Source organism: Dunckerocampus dactyliophorus, chromosome 20 (genome assembly GCF_027744805.1).
Source record: "Dunckerocampus dactyliophorus isolate RoL2022-P2 chromosome 20, RoL_Ddac_1.1, whole genome shotgun sequence".
Taxonomy (NCBI): domain Eukaryota; kingdom Metazoa; phylum Chordata; class Actinopteri; order Syngnathiformes; family Syngnathidae; genus Dunckerocampus; species Dunckerocampus dactyliophorus.
Window position 1 is genome coordinate 1,589,107 of NC_072838.1, and position 13,244 is coordinate 1,602,350.

Consider the following 13,244-nt stretch of genomic DNA (forward strand, 5'->3'; position numbering starts at 1 on the left):
GATCCAATAACCAGCGTTTGCATGTGGACGAGAGCCCTAACCGCATGGGAAAAAAACGCCTTTTTAAAATATCCATGCACATGCGTGTGGACAAAGCCCCTCCTCTTTCTCGTGGTGATGAAGAAGTCTGCGCCTCATCTCGGATCGGGAACCACTTCCTGTCTGGGCAGGACGGAACAATGTGTTCCTTGAGCAGGAGCAGGATGTTGAGGCGAGGCGAGGCTCGGGATTAAAGCTTCTCACGAGGGCGACTTGAAATCGCGGATCGTGTGACCTGGCCCGTCTTCCGAGTGTGTTTCAAGTCAGCACTTGTACTCCAGGAGGAGAGTATTCCAGACTACATTTTAAATACTATGTTGTTGTTTTTACACAGACGTAATGGGTCTGATCCTCACACACGTGGGGAAGATGCAGCCTACGAGTTCATGTGCTCTACTTGGATGGCGGATGTGGAGACGGTGAGGCAGAGGTCTTTGTGGGTCACGGGAAGGTCGGCCACCGTGACGGGCTTGTACTGGATCTCGCTGGCGGCCACCGTCTTGTACTGGTGGAGGTCAAACGGACACGGGATCACCGCCTCCGCCGCCTGCTGGTAGCTGCCGGGGGGCAAGGGGTTGGGGTTCTGGTTGCTCGGGTTGACCTGTCCTTGTAGCGGGCCCCCTCGACCTCGCCCTCTGCCGCGGCCCCGGCCCCCCCGGCCGCCACCCGCCGAGCCCAGCCCCAGCGCCTGCTGGGCTGCCGTCGTCGGCGTGTCAGGGTTGTGCTTCCTCATGTGCTTCATGAGGTACGTCTCCGAGGTGTAGGAGCGGTTACAGAGGCCGCAGGAGAAGAGCTTGGCGTGTTTGACGGTGTGCGTGGACAGGTGCACCTCCAGGCTGGCGGCGTCCGTGTAGCCGCGGTTGCAGTTGTGGCACTTGTACGGCTTGTCCTTGTTGTGCTGCCGACGGTGAGACTGGGAAGGGGCGAGAGAGGAGGCGTGGCATCAGGGAAAGCGCCCGGAGGGTTCAGCAAAGAGACTATCTTTCACGAGGCTGAACGTAAACATTATTCACACAGAGAGGTGACAAAGTAAAGTACGGTCGCCCCTCGTTTATGGTTACAGACCCGAGCGTCATAAGTGAATTTGTGTTAAGTAGGATTCAATATTAATAAATTGAATGTTTTCTTAGTTAGTGCAAGTAAAACATTTTTAGGACTTTCTAAATACAAGTGTTAACATTGTTAGAGCCCTGTACAAATGAAATAACACCCCAATGGTCACCTTTACACTCCTATTATTCTTGGTTTACACCACATTTTGCAGGCTAAGGGATCACTGCAGGGACATAACAGATGGCCGCCGCTAGCATAGTAAGTTACTGAGCAAACTAGTTAGCCTCTCTAATTGACATTCTAAACTTAAAGTGTTTCAAACGGGGTGGGGAAGGACAATGAAGCCATAACTTACCACTTCCACACGGTCATGGGGTCCCCCCCCCCCTTTCTTTTTTAGGATTGCGATATCTTTTTTCCCCAAACCAATAACGATAACTTTCTGCTTATCAAGACTGGTATGGTACTGATAACTGTTTTATATCTACATTTTTTAATTTACATTTAGCTGTCGTACAATATGCGTTTATACCGTACTTTCAAGGCAAATGCTTCTTGTAAAGACAGTAGTCATCAGTATAATGATCACTTTAAAGAACAGAACTCGAGGTGGCCGTCCATCTGCCTCTCAGCCTCTGCACTTGCTTCGTCCATTCTTGTCTTAAACCTTCCTCTTTTGGAAAATAAAAACTTAAGAGTATCACTCGGATACTATAAACATCCAGCAGCAACAGATGATTTTGGCATGACTACTATTTTGATGAAAAATATGCTGAACAAGTCAACCATCTACCTCGAGAAGCGTTTGCTTACTCTGCTTTAGCTGAGAGGTGTCACTTCTGGAAATGAGGCTGAGCTGTGAGAGCTAACGTGTCATGGGTGGCGCCATCAACTATAAATTTCATTTTTGCTAATTTTCCCTTTGCTTTTAAAAATCGAACAATGTAGAACACAATTACAAACAATATATAACATATTGAAGCAAAGTTGATGAATCATATCAGGGACCCTTTAAGATGTAAAAACACAGCCTGTGTACTGGAGACAGCTTGACAAATACCTGCAGATTGGACAGTTGAGTGAAAGCTTTCTCACATCCGGGATGGTTACACTTGTACGGCCGGTCACCAGTGTGTATCCTGAAAACACACACACACGCTCAGTCGGCACACAATAATAGCGTGCATGTTTGCACGGCAATAGTTTACACATCATGAGTGGACTGGTTTTCAAGTCTGTGGGGTGTGTGCGGCTGAAAGTTGTGAAAAGGGGCCGAGCGGCCCATCGTCCCTACTTCCTGCTGTACCGTGTGTGCTGCTGCAGGTGGCTGAGCTGCCTGAATGCTTTCTGGCAGTAGGTGCAGCTGTAGGGTTTGGCCCCGCTGTGGATGCGGATGTGCTGCGCCAGGTAGCTGGAGTTGGCAAAGGACTTGGAGCAGTGGGGGCACTTGTGGGGCTTGGCCTCAGTGTGGTTGCTGAGGCGGGACGGCGGCATGTCAGGGTCGGGGTCAGACCGAGGGAGGGGAGGGGGGAGGAGAGAGAGAGAGAGAGAGAGAGAGAGAGAGGGAGGGAAAGAAAGAGCGAGAGATCTTTAGCTTGGAGCATGACCAAACTTCACAGTGAACTCAAGACCAAATCATGCGTTCAAGTGATTGTTTGACAGTGTGCTCGTTGCGCTGTGTCCGCGTTACGAAAACACAGAACTCAAACAGAAGCAAGCACAGTCACGCTTCTCTCGCTCTCTCAGTCTCTCCCTCTCGCTCTCGCCCTTCACTGTGCGGTGTAGGGATGCCGCCATCCTCATTTTCTGCTACACTTCCGTTCCGATACCGGAAAAGGAAAACAAAGAATTTGCAAAAAAAATAAAAGTGATTTCCCTATGCATGTGTGTGGCACCAGTACAGCTACATTTGCTTTGTTTGCTGATATTCTTTGAGCTACGTGCGCTGACGACAACAAAGCACGTGTATGGCTTATGGATCAAAAATCTCCGTAGGCGGTGTTGGCGATTTCTGATAAGAGAATTATTGGAAGTATCGGAACCTGATCCCAATGCCGGATCAAATCGGCCTCCTTCCTAGTGCTGCGTCTGCAACATCACATGCCACATTCAGGACCTTTAAAAACCTGCCAAGGTTTGGTACTCATTAGGTCAAAGGTTAAATGAAAGGCTAATTAATGGGAGACCTACAGATTTGACATTTTGGAAAAGATCATGGGGTCTAATAACGCCGAAGTTATGGTAGCAGGCCACCATTTTCACTGATGATCCAAACCATCACCATGGTAACCCCCCCTTAATGTCAGTCTTTAACCAACCACTTATTAAAATGTTGACATCATGTCATTTTTGTCTTTACATGCTCATGTGCTCCCTGTATCGCATGCGGAGGAGCAATCTCATTGAAATGCCATGTCTTGACTCTATTGCAGACCTGCCAAACTTGAAAACTTTTTTTTTTAATCGTAAACATTTAAACACTCTTCCATCCATCCACCCATTATTGCAGGGGCAGCAGTCTCAGTAGGTAAGTCCAGACTTCCGGTCTCTGGCCACCTCTTCCTGTTCCACTGGGAGGACACCAAGGCGTTCTCAGGTCAGCTGTGAGACGTAATCCCTCCAGCGTGTCCTAGGTCTGCCCCGGGGCCTTCTCCCGGCTCGGCATGCCCGGAACACCTCACCAGGGAGGCATCCGGGCTAGATGCCCGAGCCGCCTCAACTCAGCTCCTCTCCATGTGAAGGATCAGCGGCCTCCCGGATAAGCGAGCTCCTCACCCTATCTTAGGGTGAGCCCAGCCACCCTATGGAGGAAACTCATTTCAGCCGCTTTTATCCGCCATCACGACCCAAAGCCCATCACCATAGTTGGGATTGGGAACATAGATGGGAGGGTAAATTGAGAGCTTTGCCTTCTGGCTCAGCTCTCTCTTCACCACGACAGTCCAGTACAGCGACTGCATTACTGGAGCCATTGTCTCGGATTTGGTGGTGGTGAGTCTCATCCCAGAAGCCTCACACTCAGCTGCAAATCGCCCTAGTAAACGCTGCAGGTCACAGCCCGATGAGGCCATCAGGACCACATCGTCTGCAGACACGAGATCCGAAAGCCCCTGAACTGGACTCCATTGACGCCTTGGCTGCACCTAGAAATTCTGTCCATGAAAATGATGAACAGAATGGGTGACAAAGGGCAGCCTTGGCAGAGGCCAACGTCCACCGGAAACAGGCTGGACTTACTGCTGGCAATGCCAACCAGGCTCCTGCTCCGGTCGTACAAGGACTCAAAGGCACGCAGTAGCGCCACCAATCCTGTACTCCCGGAGCACCTCTCACAGGACACCGCCAGGGACCTTTTCCAGGTCCACAAAGCAAATGAAGACCGGTTGAGCAAACTCCCAAGTACCCTCCAGGACCCTTGCAAGGGTGTAGAGCTGGTCCAGTGTACCACAACCGGGACGAAAACCACATTGCGCCTCCTGTAGCCGAGGTTGGACTAACGGTCGTACCCTTCTTTCCAGCACCCTGACTTTCCCAGCGAGGCTGACTCATTCTTAAAGTGACTTTTTTGTTACTATAACGTACACACAACAATGAACAACTCTGTGTCTGTCTCCTTTTCTCTGTGTGAACTGTGGTCCATGCGCTGCTCATGCACTGTTGTGTTGCGGTGATGATGCGTTCAAGCGCACTAAGTAATTCAGTGTGTCTGTAAACTTCACAGACACACTGAATGTGATCTTTTATTGAAGAAAAAAAACTGTGTCTTTTAAAAAACAAATGTAGTGTAAAAACTAAACCAGGCAAAGGACAAACAAGTCAAATGTTTCATGTGAGTCGTACCATTATCCATTCCAGTTGAAATAGGAAGTATTGAAAGTCAAGTAAAGAGTAAAGCTGCTTGAGGCTGATATTAAAACTTGGGATGCACGAGTTTAGTCTAGTTAGTTATAGTCTAGTTATCAGACTGATATGTGGGAATTATGACGTAATACCGATAAGTCCGATAACATTAAAAATAGCTCCGATAACCTTTTTTTTTTTTTTTTTTTTTTTTTTTAAACGCTCCAATGAGGCGACATTGCCCGTATTGTGCGGGTGAGCAAATCAAGCACTCCTTTTTTCCTCCTGCCTGTGACATTACTGGCCTGTCATAGTTTCCCCTGAGCTCGCTTGTAAACAGACATTCACTCTTTCAGAGACATTCCGTGCGCTGGTTGTACCAAATGTTTCACAATGAGGGGAAAAAAACTCATTGAACCCACAAAAAAACCTTATCAACCACCTGAGACGCCAGCGCCGGGGTGTTTGAAAAGTGCAAAATGTTTGTCAGAGATCTCCGTGGCGTCACACCGGCTGCTTGGAGCGTGTGCCCGAATACAGTGCACCTTGCCGGGACACAGCAGATGGCTCCCTCCGCTCTATACTCTGTTTCTCCTGATAGTAGTGATGCGGTAGTATTAATTTTCATGATATTTGATTAGGACAAATCAACAAATCCTAATTGGCTACAGTCCTTACCTCTATGTGTGCACAAACTACACTTACATATAAATAAAAAAAGTAGACATTTAAAAGTTATCGGTTATCGGTATCGGTTCGAAAAAAATGATATCATGCGTCTCTAATTACAAGTGGTATCTTGTTGCAGATTTCCAAATGTTGACTGGTGCGTGATGCGGTGTGTCAACAGACGTGCACATCTCAGACCACAAGCCCTACCCCACCCTCCCTCCAGGGCCACATGCACACAAAGGCAGGCGCATGCACGTCAGTCAAGCACAGAAAGGGAAGCCCGGCTGGCCAAGTACCGTGTGTGCTGCTGCAGGTGGCTGAGCTGCCTGAATGCTTTCTGGCAGTACGTGCAGCTGTAGGGTTTGGCCCCGCTGTGGATGCGGATGTGCTGCGCCAGGTAGCTGGAGTTGGCAAAGGACTTGGAGCAGTGGGGGCACTTGTGGGGCTTGGCCTCGGTGTGTGACTTGGCGTGGATCTGCATGTCAGACTTGCTGAAGAACGTCACCGCGCACATCCGACACCTTGGAGAAGTTAGAGTTGAAGCCTTCAGAGGAAACTTTGGTGCACTGGCAGGCGCTCCCTTACCTGTAAGATTTGGGGCCGTCCTTGTTGGAATGCTCGTCCTCATCGTTAGACAGGTCGTAAGGGTCGGCGGAATGATGCTGTGGGTGTGGGCGCAAAACATAAACATCAGCTGCAGCGAAAGTGCGAGACAATGCGACATAAGACAACAACCTGTCCCGTGGCTGCCAGGTGTGCTAATATTAACGCATCACTTCCTGGAGGGAGGACGGCACTCGCTCTGCTCACCACCTGTTTGCTCTTCCTGCCTCGCTTTCCGGCCGTCGGCATGACAACCGCAGGTGGGGACGTTATGTCGTTCTTCTTGTCTGCAAACAACAAAGACGGCGCATCGGCGACGGGATTTCCATTGGCCCTATTTACCAGTCGAGACTCACCTGCATTTGAGGGGTGCACAGTAGACACGATCATGGTGGTGGTGGAATGAGGTCCAGCCACAAAAGACTGGGTGGAGGCAGTAGGGACCAGCGTGCCTTGTGGGGTCGTGATGACCAGGCCCGCTGACAGAAGGAAAACAAACGTTAAGTCTGTTGAGTGCACTTAGTACATTTAGATGCACTCTCCATTTTTCACACTTGTATGTTGGGGTGTCACAACACACTAAATTTACGAGACAACACATAAGATTGGGTTTGCGAGAACGAGACAAAACATTACTTTTAGGAAAAGTACATTGAAAAAATATATGCCACTATATTGCAATCTGCTAATTTAATTTCTACTACGTACGTCTCTTCTGCACTCTGTGTGTACGCTAGCGGGCCCGCCTCCACCCACCAAGACAAAGAGTGGGCTCACTCTGTTCATGTCGTTGTTCTATGGAACAAAGCTGAAACCAGTGCACAGAGCGAGCCCTCTTCCTGCCTCTTTGGAGGCAGGAGACGAGGAAAACAGACGCGCATGTGAGGAAGGCATACTTATCGAGCTCATTTTCATTTATTGTGTGATTCGTTCATTTATTATCATCCCAGACCTAGTTGCCACAAGATCTCGTGTCACAAGATTTTGCGTTCAGAAAAAAAATGTCTCGTGGGCACAATAAAGTAATGAATTACACAATAAATGAAAATGAACTGGATCATTTTGCCAGCCTCAATATATTGCCATTTGCATGCGTGTCTGTTTTCCTCCAAACAGGCAGGAAGAGAGTTCACTCTGTGCATCGCTTTCAGCACCTTGGCACATTTGTTCCATAGAACAACGGTATGAACGGAGTGAGCCCTTTTGTCATTCATACAGTCTCTTTGTCTCGTGGGTGTAGGCGGGGCCGCTAGCATACACAAAGCGTGCAGAAGAGTGTAGATTGCAATAAATAAATATATATATATATATATTTTTTTTTTAAAGAATATTTTTATTTAAAAAAATGTTCATTGTTCTTACAAGTAATGTTAAAATCTCGTCCTCGTACACCCAAGCTCGTGTATCGTCTCGTCTCGTGACACCCCTAATACCCTAATAGGCGGAAGGATTCGGTTTGAGATTTTAGTCCGTGATTTGTTGGGGGAAACATTTGTAAATCCGACAAGCACACAGACACAGCCACTCACCCGCCGTCATGATTCCCGTGGAGGGGACAGGCACAACAGTGACGTTCTGAGAATTGTGCGACTGGTGCACGTGTCCCCCGACGCCGCTCATGGACGCTCCTCCCCCTCCCGCCGCAGCCGAGCCTCCGCCCTCCTGTTTGGTTACCACCCGCAGGCCGGGTCCGGCGTCCACGGAGCCGGGGACAGCAAGCACGGCCGTGGGGTAGTGGGGCGAGGGGGCGGAGGAGTGAGGGAATGACAGAGCGTTGGGCTTCTCTGTGGTGAGTTGCTCCTTGGTTTTGTTCAGGAACATGGCGCTCTCGATCTAGCAGGGATGAGCAGAGGGGCAGGTTGGGGGGCGAGGTGAGGAGAGGAGGGAATGATGGAAGACGACAGAAAGGGGAGTGATGACGTATCGGAAGAAGCGGAGGACGGAGACACGAGAGACGGATTCCATCACATGGGAAGAGCCAGGCGGAGACACGAGAGACGGATTCCATCACATGGGAAGAGCGAGGAGGAGCAGGTGCAAACGGAGGAGAGAGAACAAACAAAAAGGGTGAGATGCCAAGAGCAGAAAAGTAAAAGAAAAAGTCGCAAGGAAATGAGAGAGAGGAGAGGGCACGGAAAGGGGGTGGGTTGGGGGAGTGATCATGTGACTGGCGGCAACTCAGAGAAGTCACATGACCGCGATGTGTCGTAAACCAACTTAATGTCAGAGCGTGGCAGAGTGTTAAGCATCAACAAGACAACGACGGCGGGGGAATCCTGAGACATGGAACATGCCACGACACCATGTGCATTTCAAGACAAGTCCAACGATAAGGTTGTCTCTACCTGTCCTTGTACAGTGGGGACGGGAGACCAAAAGTATGATGAGTTGAAATGGGAATCGTCCATTATTTCTGCAATTAAAAAGCAGCACACTTAGAAAACACCTCCTCCTCCTCGGCTGCACATCACGTATCTGAGTTTGTTTCCTTTCCGTGTATCCTCTGCTCGAGCCGTGTCAAGGTTGCTTCCTTGCAACGACGGCGGGAACCCCACGTCTAGCCCGATACGTCAGCATGTTGCCAGGCAACCACGACGACTTGACTGACTGACTGGTGCAGAGGAATTCCGACTTTAATGCAACTTAGCTGTTTGAGTACGGAGAAGAGGATGCGAAAGGAATTGGGTAAAGACGGTCAGCACGCGAACCCGTGCCCAGAAACACTACCGGTCATCATTCTCATGACACACTCTCACTTTTACTTGGAAAAACTTCTATATTTTCGGACTGCATCGGTTATTTTCAACGCTCCTTTAAAAGAAAGAGTGCGCTTTTTGAGGAATTTTGCCCATCATCCACAATCCTTATGTGAGACATGAACACACACGTCTTTCTTTTCTGTGCATTCTAAAGATTTAATAACAGCTAAAAAGAGGCAGCTCATTAATGCACATAATGGGACACACCTAAAAAAAACGCCATTTCTATAATGTGAGCTGCATTTTAACCACAGTTATTATTATTAACATTGCTACGCCCAAGAACTACGTTACTGGCGTAGTGACACCTCGCCACACCACACCAGCTAGCTACTAGTCGGCTAGCGACTAGCTTCACCGCACACTCGCTCACAGTGCCCCAGGCCACTAGCGAAAGGTAACGCTACATATTGGAGCTGCCGCCACTGCTGCTGTGTTTTTGTTTTTCAGTTTGGAAAAGTTAATGTTAGCTGTAGCACTCCTTTCTATGTTGCTGTATGAAACCAATGCACCCAGGAAGGAAGTTCTGCTAATGCTTAAAATGACCAAGATACTGTAAGTATTACACATTACCATGAATGTACCTGTTACTACACGCTTTCAGCAGGGATAGAAAACCATAAAAGCTTGTTGGAGCTTTTTGGAGGTGTTTTCATAGGCGGGCTTTCTAGGCAGAATAGGTGTGTCCCGTTATGTGCATTAATTACCTGCTTCTATTTAACTGTTTTTATATCTTTAGAAATGAACACCGCACTTTTTGTTGGAACTTTGCCCATCATTCTCTCTCTTTTCTATGCTTTCTAAACAGAGAAAAACAGTTAGCATGAGGGAGCTAACAATGCACATAGTGAGATACACCTATTTTGACTATAAAGCCCTCTAAAGAAACTCCAAGGAGGTTTAGTGGTTTTCTATCCATGCTGTGAGCAAATAGTAACAGTTACATTCATGATAACATGTCATACTTGTAGTATTTTGGGAACTTTGATTTCATATAGCAACATAGAAAGGAACGCTACACCTAGCGTCAACAACAAAAACACAGCTCCAATATGTAGCGTTACCTTTGGCTAGCAGCCTGAGGCATTGTGAGCGAGTGTGTGGTGAAGCTAGTCACTAGCCAGCTAGTAGCTAGCCGGTGAGGTGTGGCGAGGTGTCACTACGCCAGTAGTGTAGTTCTTGGGCGTAACAATCTTCATAACAATAATAACAATGTGGTTAATATGCAGCTCACATTACGGAAATTGAGGTTTTTCCCAGAAGGCTTTATAGGCGGAATTGGTGCATCCCATTACATGCATTAATTAGCTTCCTCTTTTTTTAGCATATTTTATATCTTTAGAAGGCACACAAAAGAGAAAGACATGTGTTCATGTTTCACATAAGGATTGTGGATGATGGGCATAATTTCAGAAAAAGTGCACTTTTCCTATGAGTCTTATCTCCAATTAGGCACCTGTGTGTGTCGTTCACGCATGCAACCACGTTAGTAGTACGGTGGCTGACGGGGGCCAATGTCGAAAAGCACTGTAAAAAAACGTTGCATAGTAAAAAACAAATGCTGCAAATAGCCAAAAAAATCCACGAAAACTGCAAAAACAACTGCATGAGAGAAATGCTGCAAGTTAGCACAACAAAACATGCCTGGCGCAGGTGTGAACTTGCAGCATGACTCTCATGCAGTTGTTTTTGGCGCATCCGTGTGCTTTTGGCAGTTGCAGCATTTTTATTTTGCATTTATTTTTGACTTTGCATAGTGGTGTCATGAGACACTCGGTTCACGATACATGAGATTGGGTGTATGAGACAAGACAAGATTTTAACATTACTTTCAAGAAAAGTACAATGAAAAAATATGAAAAATATGACCAATAAATTGCAATCTAAGAACAGAATTTCTACTACGTTACACTCTTCTGCGGTCCCGCTTCCACCCACCGAGGCAAAGCAACTGTATGACTGACAAAAGGTATCACTCCGTTCATGCCGTTGTTCTATGGAACAAACACACCAAGGTGCTGAAACCAACGCAGAGTGAACCCACTTCCAAGGCACACACGGCGATACAGTGTTCCCTCGCTACATCGCGGCTCGCTGTTGTTTTTTTTAACAGCGTATGAAAGCGCATCGTGTTCTGCGTCCTTGTGGTGTAATAGAGCGATCTATCAGTGCTCTGCTGTACGTGTCTGTTATTGTATTTACTACAGCTACCAGTAGAGGGTGTTGTATACTCATGTTGAAGACGTGTGCGGCTCCACCTGGTCTCAGTACGTGTTTACGTGCCTTCACGAGCATATTGGTGACCCACAGTAGACAATAGACAGCTAAAGATAGAGCCATTGCACTCCTTATTGGCTAAGGGAGAACCCGCCCACTGTGTTCAGCGTCCTGATTGGCTGTAGACCATTGTCAATCAATGTCCTCCAGGCCGTTTCCTGTTGTGGTCAATAGTCAATAGCAAACTTTTTTAACTGTGTGAGCTGCTTGCTCACCACCAATAAACAATAGAAGAAGAAGCTAACCGGTTAAATGAATCTTTGATTCAAGGAGTACAAGAAGAAGGAGGTCGACAGGAACAATATGTTTTAACAAGGATACAAGAACACTACAGCCAAACAGTGCCAGGACGAGGCACGGTCACAGGAGTGAAAACACGCAAGTCACTTAATCATTTCTTGTGTCCATCCTACAGTAGTAGATTGATCATTAAAATTAAAGCTAAATTTCAACTTTGTGTTTAAGCAAGAGAGCAATGTGAGAAAATGTTCATGCCTGACTGAGAAAAGTGTATCAAGTGTATGGTGAGGGTTTTACAGCCTTAAAACATATAGAATTATTGTAAACAAAGTTGGCACTTCACAGATTTCACTTACTGCAGGATATTTTGGGAACCTATGTCCCACGATAAAGGAGGGAACGCTTTTCATTTAATTTGTGATTAATTCATTCATTTATTTATTATCGTCCTAGGCCTAGTGCCAACGAGACATTTTTTTTTTAAACGAAAAATCTTGTCATCTTTTAATCTCGCGTGATTTTATGACGTCCCTAAATTGCAGCACTTCCTGTTACATTTGTCTGCTTTTGGTTTTAGACCATTCCTGTGTTATGGAGCGTTTACCCCTGTCGGCCACCGTAGAGCTTAATTAACGAACCATGGGTGCGAAACCAGTAACACCATGCAATACTTGACATATGCTGTTTTTTGTTTTTGCACTTTCAGGACTTAGTAAGTCATTCTATGACCATTATTATTATCTTACTGCAAATTAAATGTCCTGGGCCACAAACAGCCGACTAACATAGTAAACTATAGCAATTTGTGGGCCCATTTAGTGAGAAAACACTTTAGCCGGTGACTTAGCAGTAAATATTGCACTTTAGAAGCTGACAAAAATTTAAAGAGCGCTTGCAGTTGGCGTGCTGTGGCGAGCAGGCGCTACGCTAGCAAGCTAGCTAACAAGCTAACTTGCCTCCATTAATGTTCTCCTTTTGTTCGCTAAAGCTACGCGGAGGCCCCGCATTCATGTGCTCTACTCGCTTTGGCTGCACACATCTTCGCTCCCTCTGCGCCCTCTCGTCGCTACTACTCTGTGCTCATCGCGCCGAGAGAGAATAAAAAAAGAGAAAAAAAAGTGGTGGTATAAAAAAAAACGAAGTAGGGGGAAAAAAACGGGTCGACGCCGTCGCCTGCGAGGAAGACGCAGCTTTATGCAGACTTCCGGCCGCTGGGGCGACAAGCACAGAACTGCAGTCGGCTAACAAGCAGCAAACAACTCATGAGGTAATTACCGGTGAAATTGACTTGCAGTCACCTCCCGGAGCTTTCTCTGGTCGGGACACTGGAGAAACTTTATCCAAAGGAGCCCCTTTGACCTCTCACTTAATTCTTTTTTTGCTTCGATTTTTTTTGTCGCTTTCCCCCCCTCTGCTACCCACCAGCGTAAAGGCAACCAGAGTATAACATGTGTATTTCCGCAAAGTTCTTTCAATACAAACTAAAGCCTTATCAAATTGAAAACGAAGTAAAGGCATTTCAGTGTCCTTAATATGAACTCGAGTCATTCAGTTTGACATATAACTAAACGATTCGATCATGAGTACAGATTTGCGTGCCGCGGACCTGAAAGGCGCGCGAATGTAGCCTTTGTGACTTTATTTTGAAGAAACTAAAAATAAAGCTGGTTCTTGGTGCGTACGACCGACAGGAGGTAAACTTGACGCCAACGTCAATACAGACCCAAATAACACTTCATAATTACACTAAATGAAAATAAC

The 13,244-nt window shown here is 46.9% G+C and overlaps 1 protein-coding gene across 5 annotated transcripts; it reads right to left on the reverse strand.

Moving 5' to 3' along the window:
• Positions 1-415: 415 nt before the first annotated feature.
• znf384a (zinc finger protein 384 a) lies at positions 416-12,946 on the reverse strand. Of its 5 annotated transcripts, none has more exons than XM_054763502.1 (10): positions 12,759-12,938; positions 8,553-8,620; positions 7,737-8,040; positions 6,564-6,686; positions 6,415-6,494; positions 6,190-6,266; positions 5,901-6,125; positions 2,399-2,566; positions 2,153-2,231; positions 416-952 (listed from the first exon to the last, which is right to left on the reverse strand). In XM_054763502.1, exons 2-10 carry the CDS (start codon positions 8,613-8,615, stop codon positions 416-418), a joined length of 1,656 nt encoding a protein of 551 aa, XP_054619477.1. In that variant the 5' UTR covers positions 8,616-8,620; positions 12,759-12,938. The 5 variants fall into 5 exon arrangements, with proteins under 5 accessions (XP_054619477.1, XP_054619475.1, XP_054619474.1 ...); XM_054763500.1 differs by having other exon boundaries at positions 6,340-6,494; positions 12,759-12,935; XM_054763499.1 differs by having other exon boundaries at positions 6,340-6,686; positions 12,759-12,946.
• Between the last annotated feature and the right edge of the window lie 298 nt (positions 12,947-13,244).

Bases quoted from the DNA above. Each gene is read 5' to 3' on its own strand.
- znf384a (XM_054763499.1), bottom strand. From the start codon at position 8,615: ATGGACGATTCCCATTTCAACTCATCATACTTTTGGTCTCCCGTCCCC. The intron at 6,687-7,736 runs GTGAGTGGCTGT...TCCTTCTGTCAG, and splicing joins CACGGGAATCATGACGGCGG to CGGGCCTGGTCATCACGACC. The intron at 6,267-6,339 runs GTTGTTGTCTTA...CCACACCCACAG, and splicing joins ACCTGGCAGCCACGGGACAG to CATCATTCCGCCGACCCTTA.